This window comes from Calypte anna, chromosome 9 (genome assembly GCF_003957555.1).
Source record: "Calypte anna isolate BGI_N300 chromosome 9, bCalAnn1_v1.p, whole genome shotgun sequence".
In the NCBI taxonomy this organism is placed as follows: Eukaryota; Metazoa; Chordata; class Aves; order Apodiformes; family Trochilidae; genus Calypte; species Calypte anna.
The window spans coordinates 10,936,374-10,957,539 of NC_044255.1; the positions used below are offsets into that span (position 1 = coordinate 10,936,374).

The window sequence follows — 21,166 nt, forward strand, 5'->3', positions numbered from 1 at the left end:
GGTACCACACTGGCAGTGATTTTAGCTGTTTTACTGGCACCTGAATGTAATCAGACTATACCATACACAGAGGCTGGGAATACTGGTGGCTTGGATGTGATAAAAATGTAAAATTTCTGACTATTTTGAAGATGGAAGTGGGAGGTAATATTTGATAATCTATACTCTGTGAACAGACTAGTGCAAAGAATATAATCAATAATCGGTGATAAGTGTGCTGTGTTCCTTGGAATAAAGCTTCAATTCCTGATACAGAAGAGGTAACTGTGTTTACAGACATGTAGTTTTGCATATGGACTATCTTGTCTATCCTTTATTTTAAAAAAATGGAAGAAAACATCTTATGGGATGAAGAAATCAATGTCCTTGCAGTTCAGGAAGAGTCTTAAAATCAAATATCAGCATTCTTGGCAAAGAGAACAGAATATGTAAGGTTGCCCTTGCGTAGCCTACTCAAAATGGTCCTTAGGACTGTTAGTAAGTAGGCTTGCAGTATATATGTAGCTGGTCTAATTGGCTAGCATGTCTTTATTTCTGCACTTCATACAAAAAATGCCAAATTAAGTCATTCATAATCTAAAAATTACTCTGTGTATTCTGATGTGATTGATACAAAGTGTAAAAAAATTTTCCTCAAATAATTCAAGTATTTGTATACTGTTATACTGTAGTCTCCTGAAAATGTACATTGGGGAAAATTAATGAACTAATTAATGTGCTAGGCTTTCATTTGCACATAATGTAGTCTGATAGATGTGATACAGTAATCAACAATGTAAGCAAGAAGTAAACTTGAGCAGGCAAACCTAATGCTTCATTTGCATGGTTAGATCTTGAGTGATGCAGAACCAGTTTATAACAGACTAGTGGTTTTGTTTTGTGGTTTGATTTTTTGTGTGTGTGTTTTTTTAATTTTACTTTCACTTTTTCAGGCAAGATGATAATGTCGTTTGAAATGAAGCTAGGCTGGGGCAAAGCTGTACCTATACCTCCACATCCAATATACATTCCACCTTCTATGATGGAGCATACCCTTCCACCTCCTCCGTCAGGACTGCCTTTTAATGCCCAGCCTAGGGAGAGATTGAAGAATCCTAATGCTCCAATGTTGCCACCACCAAAAAACAAAGAAGATTTTGAGAAGGTAACTTACAGTACCCTGGGCCATATCTCATTGTTAAATACTGCATCTGTGCCAGTATTGCAGTGGCTTCATAGAATTGCATTGTTCAGGCTGACTTTGGCAGCCCTTAGTGTACAACTCACTGGCTCCCTGCTGTAGTCCAAGGGAACCTACTTAAATCCTGAAGCTCTGTTTCTTGTCTGTGTTAGGGTACAGTATATTGGGTCTTATTTTATTTTAGTGCTGCTTTAAATCTGGCTATCGTTTTCCCCCTCCAGGCTCCCTGGATTTTTTTCTCCTACGTCCCCCCATTTTGTTGGCTGCCAAATTGCAGTATCTAAATTGTTTTTGTTAGAGAAAATACTAAGTTTTAATTTGGGTAGCATTATTTTTACACTAGGGGAGTTGATATATTTTGTGTAGGAGGTAATTAATCTGGACATTCAGTAAGTATTATATACTACTTATGGAGTCAGTTTTCATACTTTTTCTGGAATATTAGCTGATTAAAAAGGGTAAGTATATTAGAATCTCAAACCAACATGAATTACATTTGTAAGAATTTGTTGATTCTTTGAATTACACTTAAATATTAGGTTTTGTTTTTTTTTTTCCTAAGACTTGGGAATAAAGTAATACCAACTTTGATCCAAGTCATATAGTTTAGAATCTTTTAAATATAAGAACTCTTTTCTTAATTATATTCAGTGTAGTACCTGTTCAGTGCATCAATGTACATTCTGACAGGAATGTTCTGATACTTTGCAATTAGTGAACCTTTACGGTTCACTGACACAACCATTTGCATTTTGTGTAATTGCGTAGTTGTAACTTCACAGCAGAGATTGCCTGCAAAACTTGTGATAGATGTGTAGTATTTTCATTGCATATGTATATTTTTGCTTGTTACTTGTTAACAATACTCACATATTCTATGTTTATTATCTGATGTGACTTCATATACAGACTCTGTCGCAAGCCATAGTCAAAGTGGTTATCCCAACAGAAAGGTACATGTTTTTCTTTATTATTACTGATCTAAATATAGAAAATTTCCCCTTCGGAATTTTAAAGAAAAATGGTGATGTTGAGGAAAAGGTAATGGCTTCACTGAGCAATGGTTCTTTCGTGACACTTGGGAGAAATGTGTGTTTTACAGACTTAGAATCTTAATATCTTTTTAGGGAAGATTGACAGAAGTAATTATCTTTTGCATTGAATTTGAGTACTAGAAATAGTTGCAGAGTAATTCTGTGAGTGAACACTAGGATAAAAAAGCTTTCTCTTAGAGGTGTTGTACAAATGCTGACAATAACAATCAGTACTTCGTAGTTAAGATGCAGCTGTCTCCACTGTGGTGCTGGATTTATTGCTCCTTTTTTTTAAATTTATTTTTTGTGGGGGGGGTTTTGTGGTTTTTTGTTTGGGTTTTTTGTGTTTGTTTGTTTGATTTGGACAATTTGTAACTGAGTTAAAAATAATTTTTTATTTCTGTTATTTTTTTAATGTGCTACAGTTAATAATTTTGGTAATTGAAAAAGGTAGTGCTCTACTGCAAGGGTCTTTTTACATTTTGGTTCCCATGGGTGCTCCTGCCTTCATGTTAGTCTAGGTAAACTCTTGCTCAGTTAAGCTAAAACCTTCTCCCAAACACAGGAACACAACACTGTTTTAAAACTAAATAAGCACAAAAGATTACCAAATTCTCTTTGACATTGGCCTTGGTGAGCAACACCAGCTGAACTGTCTGCGGCAGCGGGGGACCAGGAAAACATCATGGGATGGATTGGGAAAGTATACAGTTTTTGACCAGACATTGGTACGATCGGCTCCAATAAATGTGGTTTTATTATAACTGAAAAACTTTTTTTGTTGGCCAACTTAAGCTAAATGAAATTTTAAAATAATGCACTTAAAGCTATCATCTTTTTCTACTACACTGTTTTTAATTGTCACAAAGTTCTTTTTTCTTTTTTTTTCTGCGTGTGTGGGGAGGTACAAAAGGTTTGTAAGGCTAGTGATAGGGATATATTAGCATTTCTCTGTAGATGCTCAAATACAGTTGTAGTTTTGATGAAATTTTAGGGCAGTACATTTTCTGTACCGAAGTGAGTAATTAGGGCGACTAGGGCACATCTTGTTTTGGCAAACATTGAGTAGAAGAGCAAGTTCTATTTATAAAACTGCAGTGGCTACAGAGTAATTAACCCTCAGAGGAAAATGTTTCCATTTTATTTACTGTAGCATTTTGAAAGCTCATATGGTAAAAATACTCACATTATTTGAATTGTATTTGAAAATACTTCTGTTTGTTTTTCTTCCCCAATGACATTTAAAGGAGCTAATGACAACTTCTAATACTATTACACAGTGGTTTGCATCGTCCAAAATTTTGACTGACTTCAGGGGGATAAAACATTTAATCCATTTAATTATTCTCTTTTGTTTAAAAATTTTCAATACTGTTTTTTTTTCTTGCTTTTTAGCAAGAAAAAACCTTGAGTATATGTAATGAGGATTTTTTCTCTGAGAAATTAACTTTCCAGCTAGTCTTGGATACCAAAATGCATGGAACACCTTCTTTTAGATATGGGATATAGTGAATTCTTTTACATGCATCTGAGGTCTTTCCAAAGCAGATGTTCTTGTTCAAGCATAAGCTGCTCTTATACAACTTTGTTGTACTTGATGAAAGAAAAACTAGATGAAAAACAATGGTATGGTTCTGCAGGAAGACAGAAATCTACTTGACTTTAAATAAATTAATGGTGTAGTAGCTCAGAGGCTTGAAAGCTAATTGTAATTTTTTTTTTTGTACTGTTGTTTTCAAATACAGTTCAAATAACAAGATCAGGCTCACTATTCAGATTTTCAGAACACTACTTTAAATAAAATGGCTTCAGAATTATTGAGACTATGGCCTCTTTACAAATTTTCTGGGATTATAAAAAACGGACAGGAAAATTGAGCTGTAGGTAGCTGCTTGGGTTTGTTGTGTAACATCTGAGGCAAATGTAGGTTTAATGCTAGTTGGTATCAAAAAGAACATTTGCTAAGTTTGCAGGTGGCAGGAGCAGGTTTTTGCTGCTGTGTTTTTAAGTGGAATTTTTTTCATGTAGTGCATTATATCTATGGCAGAACTTCGAATACATGCGGTAGAAAAGAATCACTTCATTACTAAGAAGCAGTAGAAAATTCTGCAGCTTTTCAATGAAACAATTTTTGAATTTTAAGAATGCATCACATTCAAAGGATATGCTGAGAAGCTTTTGATATATATAGATAGTCACTATTTGAAAATTTAAGATCCTGTTTCCAAAAAACCTCAAAAGTTTGGAAACTGCAGATTTTAATTCTTGATTGAACTTGTTTGACCCTTTCCTGGTAGCATGTTTGTAAGTGGCTCTGCATTTTCAGATGTGGCTTGAAATAGTGCACTTCATATCTGATTCTTTCCTGTCTCAGGATGTAGTGCTGAATGAAACAAATACAGATTTTAAATTTTATTATTATTTTTTTTAATTTATGACTTGGTTCACTTGAGTGGATGAGGGAGGAAACACTTGATGGTCTGACACAAAATGATGCAGCGTTTTGTTCTATGTCAATAGTTGAGTCTTGACTGAAAAAAGATGACATTTATTAAAGCCATTGCCTTGTTTGGCACCAAGAAGGCCTTTTTTTTTTCTTTTCTTTTCTTTTCAAACTTGATTTATTTGAAATACTGTTTCTACTGAATATTCAAAAGTATATGTGTTTACTTTAGAGCATAACATTCAGCCACTTGTTCCTCTGTAGAACTTTATTTAACACTTTGTCTTAGTTCTAAGAAATTTAGACATGGGCTTAGTTTTTGAGTTATTTGTACTTTGGTGTTCAGTTGCCCATTTTTATGCATAAGGATTATTAAGCTTCTATTAAGCAAGAAATGGTTGTAGGCTAAGCTGTGGAAATTCAGGAAAGAGACCTCCTCTTAAATTCTTACTCCACCACCCTTAGGCATGTCTATATTTTAGAATGCCCGTGTCTGTGGTGCAAGGCTATATGTTCCATGTTACTTTATCATTTATACAGTTTTCTTAACAGTACAGCAAAATAATCTCCTGCACAGTTGTAGTATCTTAGGTGGAGTGTAGTTTTATATAGTGTTAGGTCTGAATCAATTTTTCTTTAACTGTGTTGTTGTTATAGGAATTTGCTCGCTTTGATACATCGAATGATAGAGTTTGTGGTACGGGAAGGGCCAATGTTTGAAGCCATGATCATGAACCGAGAAATCAACAATCCAATGTTCAGGTGCTTATTGCTTTGCTTCTTTTTGAAATAGCACAAACTGTTTTCACAGCTGCTAGTATTTTTAATTTCTGAAATACTAGCAAGAGTTGGTTTTACTGTTTTCTAGCTTTATGTGCATACTTAAAACTTGCACAGGTGCTTATGGCATTTTTTGATGAAGAATGTACTTTTATTCCAGTTGTTACTAATGTATACCTGTCAATAAAATACTATGTACACACTAAAAATACATTTGTATATACATATAAACAAAATTACATTTAACCCTACTTTTTTGTGGGATCCAAAGTAGCATACATTTAAAAAAAAAAAAAAATTGCTTCCAAACCAGACAGACTAACTCAATGTTAAGTCCAGTCCTGGAGCCTAATTTTTAACCTTCAGCTGGGCATAATTTTAATTTGATGTTAGTGCAAATGTTACCAGTGTTAGCTGGTATAGTGAAGTTGTCAGAATTCCTACCTCTTGCCATTAATGGAATGAAAAAAGGATCAGTTTCCAAATTTCTTGTGAAATGCCTTCTCTGAAAAACTTTTACTAGGGACTACTGAAAAGCTTGTAAAAATGTTTTTTTGCATTAAGGTTGAATACACAAATTTAGAAAATATGCAGGTCAAAATATCTTGTCCATTAAAAATTGGCTGTTATTATTATTACTATTAATCATTGTTATTCCCTGCTCTTGTCAGAGTGTTCTGACAGACAGTTTATTGGTGGAAAACTTCAATACATTTAGAATTAAACCTGAGCAACCTAACTGTAAAATACGAGTTCCTGCACTGCTTGTGCTGAGGTTGCATTTACTGTGTTAGTGGCTCTTTAAACTGATGATTCTTCTGTGTTACTGACAAGCTGCACAGTTGTCCATTCTGACTCCACTTTTTCTGCTTTTAACTTCTATGAAATGGTGTGCCTTTGTGAGATTCTGCACTCTTCTTTGAACATTTCATATTGATGTGTGTGGAGTGGTTGCATTTGTTCTGCCTGGCTGTGCTGTATGTGCACATGGTTTTTTATCTATCTTGAGTTTACTCAGTAGCTGATGTGGGATTCTGAACAGGTTTTGGTTATGTATGTATTTTTTTAAATTTACTTTCTTTGAATTTGCTTCAGTTAAATAATTTGTAATATGCTTTGTATCTTTTCTTTGCTCTTTGGTTTAGGTTTTTATTTGAAAACCAGACTCCAGCCCATGTTTATTATAGATGGAAGCTTTACTCTATTCTTCAGGCAAGTAGAATTTTAGTGACAATTGGTAACTTCAAGCATAATGAAATAGAAGAACACCCAAATAAAAATACTTTTGTATTTTGGTAGGGAGATGCTCCAACCAAGTGGAGGACAGAAGATTTCCGTATGTTCAAAAATGGATCATTTTGGAGGCCACCACCATTGAATCCATACCTGCATGGGATGTCAGAAGAACAGGAAACAGAAGCATTTGTGGAGGAACCGAATAAGAAGGGGGCGCTTAAGGAAGAGTATGAATTTCCACCATTTTATAGTGCTGTTCTAAGTACTAATCTCCTTGTTTTTTTACCTGTTGTGTTTTTCCAGTTATGTCATTGTGCTTGTCATATTATTGCTTAGAAACTGTCCTGACTTTAGTGCTTTTCAGTTAAGTGTTTTTGATGATGCTGGTTGCTGAACACATTCAGATTTGGTTACATTTTTTGTCATTGAACAAAAACTCCTTTCAGTCCATGGCTCTGTTAACCCATTAATTGAAGGAGATTGTGAAGAGGAGAGTTTTTGGCCATTTTGTGTCCCTGTCTGTTGGTGAGGATATACAACACCTTTCTTCAATGTTGTTATGATCTCAGGAACTAAACCATTATAATAATTTAAACTTACTGATGCTGTTCATCAGAAAGGAAAATTTGGAGTGGTTGTTAATAGTGGAAAGAGGCAGTTCATCAGAGTTATTTGCTGTGAATTGCAAGCACAGCAGGGATGGCTGTGGTACTAGAAATATATGTATTCTTTATTTTTCAATTACTATTCTGATGGTGTTCTCAGCATGTAGAATTTCTTCTCATTTCATTATTTTCATCATAGCCATGATGCCAGTCATGGTTCCCGAGGTTTTAATCCATAATTTCTTGTATTGCTTTTTTTTTTTGTTTTTTTTAAGTCTCAAAAAGATAAGTCTTTTGTGAGTTTTCTCTGTATATGGAGGGCAGGGAAAACCCGAAATAATTACATTCTACTAGCTTTCTGAATCTAGTGTTTCATACTCCACAGCAAAAATTGCTCACATGCTTTAGATTTATCCATTTTGATTTAGGCTTCAATTTAAAGATATAATTAGTTTTAAAGAAGCTGATCTGCTGCATTTAGGTATTTCTGTGCTGTTTTACTTGATTCCTGCGTGTAATCGAGACTTGAGTAGGAATTTTTTGAACTTTGTTTATTTCTGTCATGTGGAGGTATATGTTAACGAGTCACTGAAAAAAACTCAGGCAAAAGTACATAAAAATATTTAAAATTGCATTTGTCCTACAGATGGAAAAATCAAAAGCATCATAAAATGGGAATTCCCCAATGTACTGCTAATTTTATATTGAAAGTATTAAAATTCCTGGTATTTCAGACAGAGAGACAAATTAGAGGAAATTCTGCGTGGATTGACACCTCGGAAGAATGATATTGGTGATGCAATGGTTTTCTGCCTAAATAATGCGGAAGCTGCGGAAGAAATTGTAGACTGCATTACAGAATCCTTGTCCATTCTAAAGACTCCTCTTCCTAAGAAGGTGTGGAGATTTTGTATACACTTGTATTTTGGGGGAAGAGCTCACTTAGCAGCATGTGCATATAATTCACGAGCATTATTTGATGAGTTTCACATAGCATTGAGGTTTCATGTTAAAATGTGAGCTTGAATTTAAGTATGCTTTTTTCCTTTGGGATTTTGTTACATGTTTGTTATTTCTGAACCTGCGTGTAAATAATTTTCTCTGCCTTACTGATTAGTTGAAAATATCAGAACAGACGATTCAACTAAGGAAGTAAAAACTGGAATACCATAATCTGTCCTTTGAAACACTGTGTAATACCAGGTCATAGTGGCTGGTACCCTGTAGCATAAAAGGGACTCGTTACTTGCTGCCTTTTCTAACAATATGGGTTTATAACATTGACTCCTAATGTGGTAGCTCTAGGTGGTTTAAACTCTCTTGTATTCTCTTTGAAAAAGTGCATACACTTCCAGGATAATTTAAGCTGTAGAATCATATTAATTTGAACATTCTTTATTGTAGATTGCAAGATTATATCTAGTGTCGGATGTTTTATACAACTCCTCAGCTAAAGTTGCCAATGCTTCCTACTATAGAAAATTGTAAGTACAGTATTTTAGGTGATCAATGATTAAAAAAAATAGAATATCCTTATATTCAGTTTTGTACATCTCTGGATAAATGTTGTGGAGAGTCTGGATACTGTTACAACACTGATCTTTATGTTTTGTTGCATAAAAATTTGTAATGTAGCATGTTGGTGCTTAGCATTGTTTTGTAATGCAAAAAGAAGTTGTTATGCCCTATTGCAAGGGACCACTTGATTAGAAGCTCAGAGAGGAGAGAGTAACACCTTCCTCTTAACAGAAAGAGAGCCTGTAGATAATACTCATATTCGGTATAGCAAATAATCCACATGAAGAAATAATGTTTCAAATGAGGGTTTTTTTGTAATTAGAAGGTGTTTTTTACTTCGTCATGAAGTTTGGCAGACTTGCAAAGGGAGCATGTACCATGTTTCTAAAATGCTGAGCAGAATTTAGGAAAAATGTCCAAGAGAGAGTACCTGTCCTAATAAGGTATTTGGCAGAGTCTGCTGCCTGGGGTCTCTCTAATGTTATGGTAGCATGATGGGCAGTATTTGTCAGGTAAGAAAACAATAGTGATTGCATGTCATGTTTCTTGTTGCAGTGTGTCTTTGTTGTACTAGTTTATTTTTTGCATATTGAGAGAAGCCCAAAGGAAGCCAGGCAGCTGTTACTCACTGTGCTTTCACTAAGGAGCAGTTTGTGTAAATTAGAATAGAAACATAACTACGAATTTTTAAAAAATACGAATTTAATTTTTAAACAATTCTTTCATTGTATATGCAGTTGTAAAACTCCATTTATCCTCCTCCAGTCCTTCCAGGCTGTATAAAGAGACTGCAGCAGATGTGAAGATCTTCCTTCACAGTTCTGTTGTTGTCCAAGGTGATTTAATATACAGTAACCATATTTGCTTTATAGTTTGGTTTATGGCTACTGTAGCGATCAGAACCTTGTGCTTTTGAGTCCTGTGTCCCAGGTATTTTCATGAATTATATGTGTCCAGAAAACATATCTTGCAAAGTTTAACCAAAGAAATGTATATGTTTAATTCTAGTTTTGAAACAAAATTATGTCAGATATTCTCTGATCTCAATGCTACTTACCGTACAATACAAGGCCATTTACAGTCTGAAAATTTCAAGGTATGTATTTCATTGTTATTTACATGACGTAGAAGTCAAATAAATCCATGTTCCTGTGCAGGAGGTTGCATCCAGTGATAGGTGGTTTGAATCTCAAGCTTCCTAATTAAACTTTTTTAAAAATTAAGATTCTCTTTTGCAATGATAGCCTTGAAGTGAAGGAAGATAATTAGCACCTAACAGCTGAAGTGTATTGGTACACGTGCAGTTGTGGAGTTGAGAGGATAGCTCTCTAGTACTTGAATTGCAGTTTCAAAGATAAATTTGGTGTTCTCAGTGTTGAAAAAAAAGTACTGGACAGAAGAACATCAAGTTATTTTAAAACATTTTTCTGTGATAATTAGGCTTTTTTCATTGTGGTCAGAGAAGTAGCCTGACTGTGTAGGTAACAGTGATTTTTGAGATAAAGTGCTCTGCTTCTCACCATTTCTCAAGCTCAGCCTAGGTTTTCCTGTTTTTAAAGGAGGCTTGTACAGTAACTTTTTTCCCTTTTTTACTATTTGGTGGGTGTTTTTTTTCTTTTTTTGTTTTCTTTTTCTTTCTTTTTAAATCAGAAGCTTTAAATACATAGCTTACAGTGTGGTTATCTGCTATTTTAAAGCTGCTTATTAAAGTATATGGTATAGAGAGGCACTACAGTTGCTTTCTGTTTTATGGGTTTTTTTATATCTGTCAGTTACATTAAATGTGTCAAGTTTGAACTGAAGCCCATAATTTCAAATGTACTTTTCTTCCACAAAAAAATGAAAGTGGGAACATAACTTTAATTGAATAAGATGAATAATCCACTGTTAATTTTCATTTTTATTTTATAAAGGGAAAGATATTTTTTGTAAAATTTAGTAGAGACACCTGCTTCATCTGAGGAGTCTGAAATTTACTTTTGGGATAGGAACTGTGAGCAGATGAAATTGATGGTGTATCAGGAAGTTAAAGGAAAAGTGAAAGCCAAGTGAAATTTTTAAGGAAGTAGTTTTTATATCCATATTTTCATACGGTTACTAGTCTTGCCCAACATGATTTTGTTGTCATATACTCTAGTATGGGACTACTTAGAAGCAGCAATCTACAGTATTAGTTTTCTGTGATATATTTCCAGTTACTTAAAATTTCATAGCACATAATTTCATAGCATTTTCTTTTCCTATTGCTTTTAGCAACGGGTAATGACGTGCTTCAGAGCATGGGAGGACTGGGCAATCTATCCTGAACCATTTCTCATCAAACTACAGAATATTTTCTTGGGGCTTGTAAATATCATGGAAGATAAAGAAACAGAGGTGAGTGACCTTTCCTGTGAATTTTGAGTTAGAATTTCAAGCATTAGTTTTAATTTCTGAGAATTCTAAACAGCTTGGTATCTGGCTACCTGAATCATCAAGCATCCTCTTGAGTTGAGTGTCAGACTTGGACAATCCTCTAGGATTTTTTAGTTTGAGAGAAGAGTTGTGATAGATCACTTACACAGGTCATATTGTACCTTGGTCTTTGCTGCGTAGTGTTAGAAACAGTAAATTGCTAACTTTCTAGTTATCCTATAACACTAATTTCTTTTTAGAGGTTAATTTAAACAGGGCATATAATTAGTTTTAGTTATTGCATAGTGACAGGTAAAAATTATTTACTATTATGAAACTTTGTGCTTAAAATTTCTAGATTACCATTAGCACTGAGTGAATGTGATCTGTTTACAGCTACATATAAGTATTATTTTAAAGAATCAAGATGGTGGACACTAGTAAGTGGATGTACATTAGGATAACTTTGTTTTGTAACTTGGTGGAAGGATGCTGTTTAGAAGAAAGACCTGCAGTATTGCTGAAAGGTTAGCAGTAGAGAGGATGTTCTCAGGAAATTGTTCATATGTAGTAAGTATAATTTCTCTGTAATGGGCTCATTTTGAGCTAAACCTTATCTTAATAGGTCTTCTTCTTAATACAGGTATTGCAGAGCTTCCAGTATGTTGTGCAAAAGTTCCAAGTTCTTGCTTATATCTTTTGTAGGAGGATATTGGGCTATTTTTCCTCCTCATTAAGCAAGTGTACTTGGTAGCAAAAGTTGTTAAAGCTGAGGTTTTTTGGATTTAGATATTTTTAAAGCTCCATCTTTAAAAAGAAATGAATCAGCTATTGGAGAAGTAAAGAAAAGCAATGTAGATTCATTCTTGAAATAATTATTATTGTTTTTCAGGAAGTACCAGATGATCTTGATGGTGCTCCCATTGAGGAAGAGCTTGATGGTGCTCCACTAGAAGATGTGGATGGAATTCCTATTGATGCTGGTCCTATTGATGATCTGGATGGAGTCCCAATTAAATCCCTGGATGACGATCTCGATGGAGTTCCTTGTATGAAGCGTTTCAACTTTACTATAATTTGAATCTTTAAAATATTTTTTTCCACACAAGTAGTTTTTCACAAGTACAGTCAGGAATTAACATGGCATTTAGATGTGTAAGATGTTGAATGGATTAATAATCAATTTGGTCTAGAAAGAAGACGTTTAAAAACTGCTTTTAGATTGTAATTGCTTCAGAGACACAGTAGCTGTCTTCTGATGGTGTGCACATCAGGTTCCAAATCCTAATTTATTTTCTTGGCAAATAATAAAATGGTCTAATATACTTGTATTTAAATCTGATTATTATATTAGTATTCTATGATTTTTCCATTTAAACTTTTGAAGAGGTTTGGAAATTATTTTACTGTATGTGTTTCTCCAACAGTGGATACAGCTGAAGATCCTAAAAAGAATGAGCCCATTTTTAAAGTTGCCCCTTCAAAGTGGGAAGCAGTGGATGAATCAGAACTGGAAGCTCAAGGTTTGTTCTCAAAGTATATATTGAACTAAAACACTTCCCTAAAAAAAGTGGAAGTTTAATGTCACCTATTTCATGATTATTTTCTACCGATCTGTTTAAAGGTGTTAGTATGATTTCTGTAGTAATACAGTAAGGATTTTGAATCATAACTTCTTTTTGTTTATAATTTCAGTAAAGAAAATAGTATATTCTGATTTTGTTATTCTACTGCAATAACCTACCAACCTTCAAAAATATTTTCCTGTCAGTCTCATAGCATTTTTGCCACTTCTCACGGTTCATTAAGAATAAGTATTGAAAAAAAAATCTACATATGTGGTAGGCAGTCTTTCTAAATAGTTGCTTAGAAGATAAGTTTTTACAAATTGACAAATACTTGACTGTTTTTGGACCATTTACTGAAACATAATATGCAATGTAGTTGAAGAGTTCTCTAAGTAGTAAATATTCTGATAATGTGCAGTTTTGAGTATTTCTATGGAAGAGAGTATTCCTATGAGATATGTATTAAATGGTAGATGCTGGTAAATTTTATCACAGTGTAATTTTTATTGTAACTACAAATATTAATTTTCAGATTAAGTGATAGCTTTTTCTGTTGCTAAAATTACTTTACTGTCTCTTCTAGCTGTTACTACTTCTAAGTGGGAGCTTTTCGACCAACATGAAGAATCTGAGGAGGAGGAAATTCCAAAGTAAATACTTTTTCATTCTGATGAAATAATTCTAAATTTCTGCTGCTAGGGCTGAATGTCCTTGGAGCTCTCTATAATATATGCATATATATAGGAGCAGAACAAAAATTAAATTTTCAAAGAAGGAAAACAAGAAAATGGAAAAAAACCCCAGAATTTTGATGCATTGTACTTTCAGACCTATTTATTTCTAACACAATAAATTAAATCTTCTTGTAAAGGTGTTAACCATAATTTAAAAAAATTGATGCTGATTTTATAATAGTATAGTAAAGCATAGTAAGAATGGAAGTTACAATATTTAACAGTGTGGAAATCTGGATGTCAGATATGTATGAATGTACCTAAGCCTTGGCCTTTTGCTTTTGAGACAAACACAGTGACTAATGTTCTGATGTAAATGTTTCTTCAGATGCTTTTAGAATCCATGACCTCTGTTGTTTTTTGAACAGTTTTTTGCTTTGTTATTTAGGAGTCTGAGAGCATGTCTTAGTAATGCTATCAATATCTTACTGCACTGCATGTAGAAGGGCAGCACTCTAGTGGCCAGTCTGGGAATATAGTTTCAAGTTTCAGGTTTGTCTCTGAAAAGCAAAAGTGTAGTGAATTTTGTTCTTCTATTAAATTTGTATCTGAAAAGCACTATTACAGCACTTGAGATTTTTTTGAGGTAGAGGACTGCTTTTGTGGCAGTGTTAGGTGTGGATTTGGTGACTGAATTTCAAGTAATCTTCTGCTCTATTTTGTTCATATAAAAAGTGTAAATTATCTGAGTAGTAAATTTTTATTGAATTAGAATATTAAGATATCTGTCTCAAAGATGGAGACCGTTTTGTAGTTACAGACTTTTACATAATCTTACTTTAAGATCTCAAAACTATTAACTAATCATACAAACTAGGTAGGAGATACAGAAAATTTTGTAACAGTTAATTATCTCGAATATGTATGTATCAGTGAATTCTGTATGTTTTCTATAAAGTCAAGAAGAAGAGAGTGAAGATGAGGAAGACACTCAGAGTTCTAAGTCAGAAGAGCAACACATGTATTCCAATCCTATTAAAGAAGAAATGCCTGAATCCAAGTCATCAGTCAAATACTCAGAAATGAGTGAAGAAAAGCGTGCCAAACTCAGAGAGATAGAGGTCAGTGCACGCTGTGTTGTGCCATCCTGCTGTACCTTTATAATACTCCCCTCTGTCCTGAGTTCCCTGCATATAATAGGGAGTTATTTTTACTGAAATAATTATGAACCTATTATATATTGCTTTTTTAGTCCATTGTGGTTTTATAAAGGTATATTTGTTTACAGCCTTGCTTTGTTTTGGCTTTCAAAACAATGCAGGAACAAATGAAATCTGATTCAAGGTATATTGCATGTTGAGAATTGCCTTTCTTTTACACTACTTTTTTCAGTACCACTGGTAGCCTTGGCTTGCTTGAGTTCCTCTACACTTTCCTCCTCTTGACAAATGGGATTGGACTGGATGTGGTCATAGTCCCATTCCTTTCTTGTTCAGCCTCTTGCCTTGAAGTGTCTGTATTTCACTGCATTTAAAAGTTGTTCTTTTCACGGTGTCAGCTACCAAACAAGAAGATGCAGTTAAACTAATCAGTCCTGGAAGTGAGGCGTACATAAAGTTTATAGACTCTTTCATTCTTTTATCCTTTCTCCAAGCACAGACATTAGTTTAGCTGTTAAGGTTGATGAGCACATATCCTTATGTCTTTGTGCTGGCTTCTGAGCTTGTGGTTTGACTGAGAAGGTAACTAGAACCTGAGTTCTGCATGTGCTTTCTCTAGCAGTGTAGCCTTTCTGTCATACAAAAACTGTATGCAACTTGCCATCTGGTATTCAGTATTAAAACCTATGATATATGGGATAGTGAAATTCTTGTACTTTCTTTTCAGTCCATTAAAATGGTAATAGGAAGCTGCTAAACTATTTGTGGCCATTGTAGGGTCTCCAAGTGATACAGGTGATAAGTAGGGTAAGATTCTGAAGGTGGAATTGTGGCTATGTCCCTAATTATGTGATGATGTACTAGTTAGCAAAGCTCTGTAGTATTCTTTTAAGATGTACAAGCAATAATATTTTAAAATATCACAACTATAGTTTCTCCCAAGTATACTTATGTTTAATAATTCAAATTATTAAAATTAATGGGAGTTCTGAAGTTCATGATGCATATCTGTTTCAAGTGATTAAATTCTGAATGTGAGAAAAAATGCTAAATGGGATCTACATCTGATTTGACTCATGGTGGCAGTAGTTCTGTAGAAAATCCATGATAATCCACTAGTTTTCATTTTACTGTTTCTAATTTGTTTGTAAAATTATTTTAGTGGTTACAGAAAGGGCTTCTTTCAGACTGAGTATCTGGTTTATAGATGTTATCCTGGCATCTGGGGAGGCAAATTAGGAAGTATTTTTACTTTAACCATTGTCAATTTGCTGCTGCAGAAGTGTTGTGTATCCCATCTGGAACAGGTGGTAAATACTTGACATTTTCAAGTGCATGTTGCCATCTTTATTCATTTTGGAAAGTTACTTACTATCTCAATTTCTGGAATTGGCAGAAAAGGATTGTAATTTTTTTTCAATTTTCACAAGTGAAAAAACACAAGAAGTGTTTCTCAGACACTATGTAGACGTGCTGAAATTTCTGCTTGTCATTGACAGAAAAGTACTCCCTGTACTATGTAAAATCACCAACAAGGAACTTTGTCTATATGTACCCAGTCCTTGCAAAAGTACACATCCATTATTAAATTTCAGCAGCGGAAGAGAAAAAACCACCCAATTATCACCTTTCGCTGTTACATAGCTTTATATACACTGTTTAACATGTCATATAATATTGTCAGCAAAAAAAATGGCAAAGTCTGATTCTCTAGCAGTTTACAGTGACTATTGGTGAAGCTGAAAGACATTTTTTCATGTGATTTCTTTTTTTTTTTTTTAATTTGTGGAAGTAAACAATTCTTTCTCTTGGGACAGTTAGTAAACTAAGTTTGTCAGCAGGGAGGGCAAAGTGCAGTAAGGAACAAATAAATTATCTAAGGCTTGGTCTGGATTTCAGAGCCCTGTATACTTTTGTCAAGAAATCAAAGTTCTATCCAGTTTCCATGAGTTCTTTCTCTGGATTGTGGTGCTTAGTACACAGAGCCAAGGTAGCAAGATATTACCCTTTTCTGTAACATGCTTGCTTACTGATTAGTCAGTAATCAATGCCTCAACTTGAAAGATAAGGCTTAAATTGCCCTCAAATGAGTTTGAGGAGAGCAAAACTTCTCAAGATGAGAACTGGTAGTCAAGAGTCTGTTTATCTTGAATTTATGAGATACCACCTTACAGTTAATGAGAAATATCATCCCTGCAATGGAGTATTTGGTAGTGATTGCTGACAGGAACCCCAGTGGTACTACACATTTCTGCACTGCAGTCTCTGAAAACCTCTGAACTCTGCGCTGTGGGACACTGCTGTGTCTAAGAAACTAGTATTGCAAAGTTTTAGTACAGAGTTTTGAAAAATTTTCCCCTTTTCTATTATCATGTGTATTAATGACTCCAGATACAGTCTATGTAAAGTTATTTTATCTACTACTTTGGATAAACAGGCTTAATAGTTCTTGTCAGTTGGACAAGAATAGTTAAAAAATAACCAATTCAACGAGAATAGAATACTTCTTTCTAAATGCAGGTTTGCAAAGTGGAATGCTTACAAAGTTACTGATTAGATGCTTAAGGAGATTAAAGCCTATCTTTTAAGGATCTCTTTCTCTTTATGGGTCATCTGGAACTGTCTGGTAGGACTGTAAGCAATATATACTCTACATTAAAAGATAATAAGAAATGTTTTCTATGGCCAATATGCTGTGAAGTGTTGAAGGGAGATGACAAAACTATTAAGTTCATACAGCGGTTCTGAGCAGGAGAAATCTTTAGATATTTAGGTGTTCTTTTCTGGACTTGGAGATCTAAAATATGTAGTGGTGATGTTTAGAGCAAGTAGCAAAAGCTGCTATACATGAAGATCTAGGATGAACTGATCTCATCTAGCTGCTCACCTCTCATGAAAGGGAATATTCTGATCCTACCTGTGAGCAGTGGCACTTGCTCAGTCTTCCCCCGAGCCAATCCATTGCAGTAATGCAGGGGAAAAAAAATTGAAGGTGAAAGGTGAGCTTCTATTGCATTAGTGAATTATCTGGCTTACAGAAGGCTCAGCCAAGCTCTGCAGCTGCTGCAAGGGCAGGGTGGGAGAGGAAGCCTTTGCTTGGGGTTCAGGACAGGAGAAAGATGGAAGAGAGTGATATTTTCATAGTTAACTGTTGGTCTCAGAATTTTGTAACACTTAGTCCCTCTTTCCAGGGGATGAATTAGAACTGATTTCCTCAACCCACAGCAGCTAAAAGGAGTCAGTTTGCCTGGGTTCAAAGGGAGATACAGAGGAGAGATCCATTGGTGATTGGTCAGTAAAGACCACAGCTGTCTCAGGAAACAATATGGTCTTAACATAGTTGGAGTTTGAGGTGTTGAGTCAGTGGTTATTTCATGGACTTTTGCTAATTTTCCTCTTTTCCTTTAGGCACCTGCTAATGAACACCTTGCCCCCCCCCCCCCCCCCCCCCCTTTTTGCACCTAGACAAGTTCCATGCAAGTAGTTCCTCTTAGCATGTAACTTTCATGCCTGCAGTGGGTTGTGTAACAGGCATGTAAGACAGGCTGCCAGAAGTTTAGCATTTTACATCCAGATTAGCTTAATAAATCAAATAAAGCCTGTTGATTGGATTCCTAAGTTTCCTTGTATTTCAGGTTACTTTGGCCTATAGGCTTACACTTCCTTGTTTTCAAAATATGGTTAAGCAGAGATAGTGTCACAGCTTTGTTGGCTAAAACTGTGAAGAAATCAAGTTTTTAAGGATGGGGTTTTGCTTTGTAGCTTTTGTTGGTTTTGTTTGTGTTTTTTTGTTTTGTTAAATTAGATTTACTTGTTGATTTACTTAGGAAAACAAAGTAGAAGTCTTATGGGCATGTTCATACCATGACAACCCAAAAAGCTTTCTAGGTCACCTAAGCCTCCTCTCCACTCCTTCGGTGCAGTACAAAACATACTCAGTAGCCAACGGCCTTGGAGTTGACATGATGTTAGAGAATGTAATCTTGGTTTCTTACACCAGAGCAGGTGGTACAGGGTGACACTGAGTATATGATTCCAAATGGTACCCCTCCTTTTGAAACTTCTGTATCTGAAGGGAAAGAGAAGGAAAACTGGCATTATGGAAGGTGGAATGGTATGGCAAATGATTATATCAGTTTACCAGTGGCTGCTGACTATTTAATTGGCTGAATTGTAAGCAAAAACTGAAAATTGTCAACCCTAGGTAGAGCATGCTCTATGGAAGGAGGTAAAGAGATAATTTGTCAGAAATTTACCATGTTAAAAGATAGCAATGCCCTTCCTTGTTTGGTTCGTTGATTTTTTTTAAATTTTTTTCCAAAAATGGGTTGCTCCATTGTTTTAGAGACTTGAAGTGGAAAATGTATTGCTGGCATAAGCTCTGTAACTGAAGGGGATCCTGTCCAAAGAAGTGCTATCTTTGCCTGGATTTTATCTTTCATAACATTTTTTTAATGTGATTAGTTTGTTTTTGAGTTACTTTTTCTTTTTGCTCAGTCAGTAATTGGAAGAGATTAGAATATCTGGTATCTTCATATCAGTATTACAAGCTGCTTTTGCTTATATATATATATATATATGACTGTGGAGATTGGTATTGAAACAGGAAATACAGGACAGTTGGAACATAAATATTTGGAAGAAGGGTGACAAAGACAACATGACTTATTATCAAGCTTCTTCTCCCCCCCAAATAAGAGACCCCTTCCTCATCCCAAAAAACCAAAGGATTGTTTGTAAAAGGCCATGTCAGTAAGAAAAAAAAAATAGACAACTGATAAGAGATGTGGTTAAAGTTTTATGCTGTAACTCAACTTGGAGAAAGGCTAGAAAAAAACCCCAAACAACCAAACATACAGAAAAATTCTAGGTTTTGCTTCACTTTGTCACTCAGTTGGCAATATTATTGTAATAAATTTAATTTTACTTTTATCAGTAGCAAACTGAATTTTGTTGCTAAACTTGATAGCATATGAAAGAGTACTATGTTAGTAAGCAGCATGTCTTTCAAGAGATGTGGGCTTTTTATGTCCTAATCATGTCAGTAATTTTAATATTTAGGGTTATATGGAAAGAAGGAAAATCTGGAGTAGAAAAATTGAAAATACATTGACACCTCTAGCAAAGATCACATTTTGAAAGAAAAAGGAGATTTATCAGAAAGATTAAAGGATGCCATGTTCTAATGATGGACATAGAATTTAGAATAACAAAAATCCCTTCATTTTAGTTCTTAATTGTAAACAACTGCAGATGCCTGCAGACAAGTGTGCGGTTTTGTTGCTTTGATCCAGTTTAAATAAAGTTAATATCTTTTTGTGCACAAACTTATATAGAAAGAATGAAGAACAAATAAATCATGGACATTTCATTTTCAGCCACCTGTTTAACTGGATAATATTAAGCCAAATAACCTAATGGTCAGTATTATTTTCGCAGCTTAAGGTGATGAAGTTTCAGGATGAGTTAGAGTCTGGGAAAAGACCCAAGAAACCAGGCCAGAGTTTTCAGGAACAGGTTGAACACTATAGAGACAAGCTGCTCCAGAGGGTAAGAAATGTTCTTTATGTTTGGCTCTGATTCTGTGATAAGCTTTTATTGAGTTTATCAAATGTAAGGTGGCATTAAGTATAACAACACATGGTTCTCATAGAATTCTACTGTAATGTCAAACTGCATGTCTAAATTTAAGTGCTTTCTTCAGGGTAGATGTAATCTCTCATTTTCATGAAAATAATGTGGTGTTCCACATGGTGCTATCATTGGAATATAGTGAAACCTTAAAGGGGTCACTTTGGATGTACTACACAAGGCAAAATGTTAGGGGGGGGAAAGGAAAGGGAAAGCTGTCAACTGAAGATGATCAGACTTTTCATTCTGTTTTTAGTAATTGATCTGTTGTGCTAAAGACTTCCAAATGAAGAGAGATAATAGTATTAAACAGCGTATTTGCTTCTGATTCCCCAGTGTCTAAGATTTCCTGGATGATTTCAGTTTATACTGTCACCCAAAAGGGAATAACTCCATACCATTACTGTTTTTGGTAGTCCTCTCTGGACTATGAAGTCAGAGTGGCTTTAAAAGCATCATATATGTGATGCCAATGTGATCCTGAATCTTTGAAACATAACAAAAGAACACTTCACCAGTTTGGGTAATGAGTTTCATGAGACTAAATGGAAATTGCTTCTCAAATCTAGTTTCACAGCCTGAACAGAGCAGTGATGAAGCTAGGTACCTATCAACTTTCTTGGAAACCAAATACAATAGGTAGTTCGCACCAGCTGTTTGTCAGTTGTTCTTGGTGATATTTGGTGCTCAATATCTGACTAAATCACTGAAGTAATTTTGCACTGTACCTTGAAGAAAGAGATCTGTTAAAATTTAAGAAAGGTGATACCTGAGGAAGTTTGGACATTTGGAAGCTGATGTTATTATCAGTTAAGACTTCATTTTTTATGAACAATTTTTCTTTTATAGTTGTATCTTAAAACTTCTTACTTCCTCAGTGTTTTCTGTATTGGGAGAAAGAAAGTATTTGTAGAGTAATCATAGAATGTTTAGTGAGTGTAGC

The 21,166-nt window shown here is 34.7% G+C and overlaps 1 protein-coding gene across 6 annotated transcripts in view; it reads left to right on the forward strand.

The window, feature by feature from the left end:
* Positions 1-21,166, forward strand: part of U2SURP (U2 snRNP associated SURP domain containing) — a 42,328-nt gene that overhangs the window by 16,893 nt on the left and 4,269 nt on the right. For 4 of the 6 annotated variants that reach the window (XM_030456113.1, XM_030456116.1, XM_030456115.1 and 1 more), the window contains 14 exons: positions 933-1,144; positions 2,090-2,133; positions 5,315-5,419; positions 6,583-6,649; positions 6,737-6,900; positions 8,013-8,175; positions 8,683-8,762; positions 9,805-9,892; positions 11,050-11,172; positions 12,083-12,239; positions 12,618-12,713; positions 13,342-13,408; positions 14,391-14,553; positions 20,032-20,142. In XM_030456113.1, the coding sequence (XP_030311973.1) occupies positions 933-1,144; positions 2,090-2,133; positions 5,315-5,419; positions 6,583-6,649; positions 6,737-6,900; positions 8,013-8,175; positions 8,683-8,762; positions 9,805-9,892; positions 11,050-11,172; positions 12,083-12,239; positions 12,618-12,713; positions 13,342-13,408; positions 14,391-14,553; positions 20,032-20,142 (1,640 nt within the window). Of the gene's footprint in view, positions 1-932; positions 1,145-2,089; positions 2,134-5,314; positions 5,420-6,582; positions 6,650-6,736; positions 6,901-8,012; positions 8,176-8,682; positions 8,763-9,804; positions 9,893-11,049; positions 11,173-12,082; positions 12,240-12,617; positions 12,714-13,341; positions 13,409-14,390; positions 14,554-20,031; positions 20,143-21,166 lie in introns of those variants that run through there. The other 2 variants (XM_030456117.1, XM_030456118.1) reach the window with 2 other exon arrangements.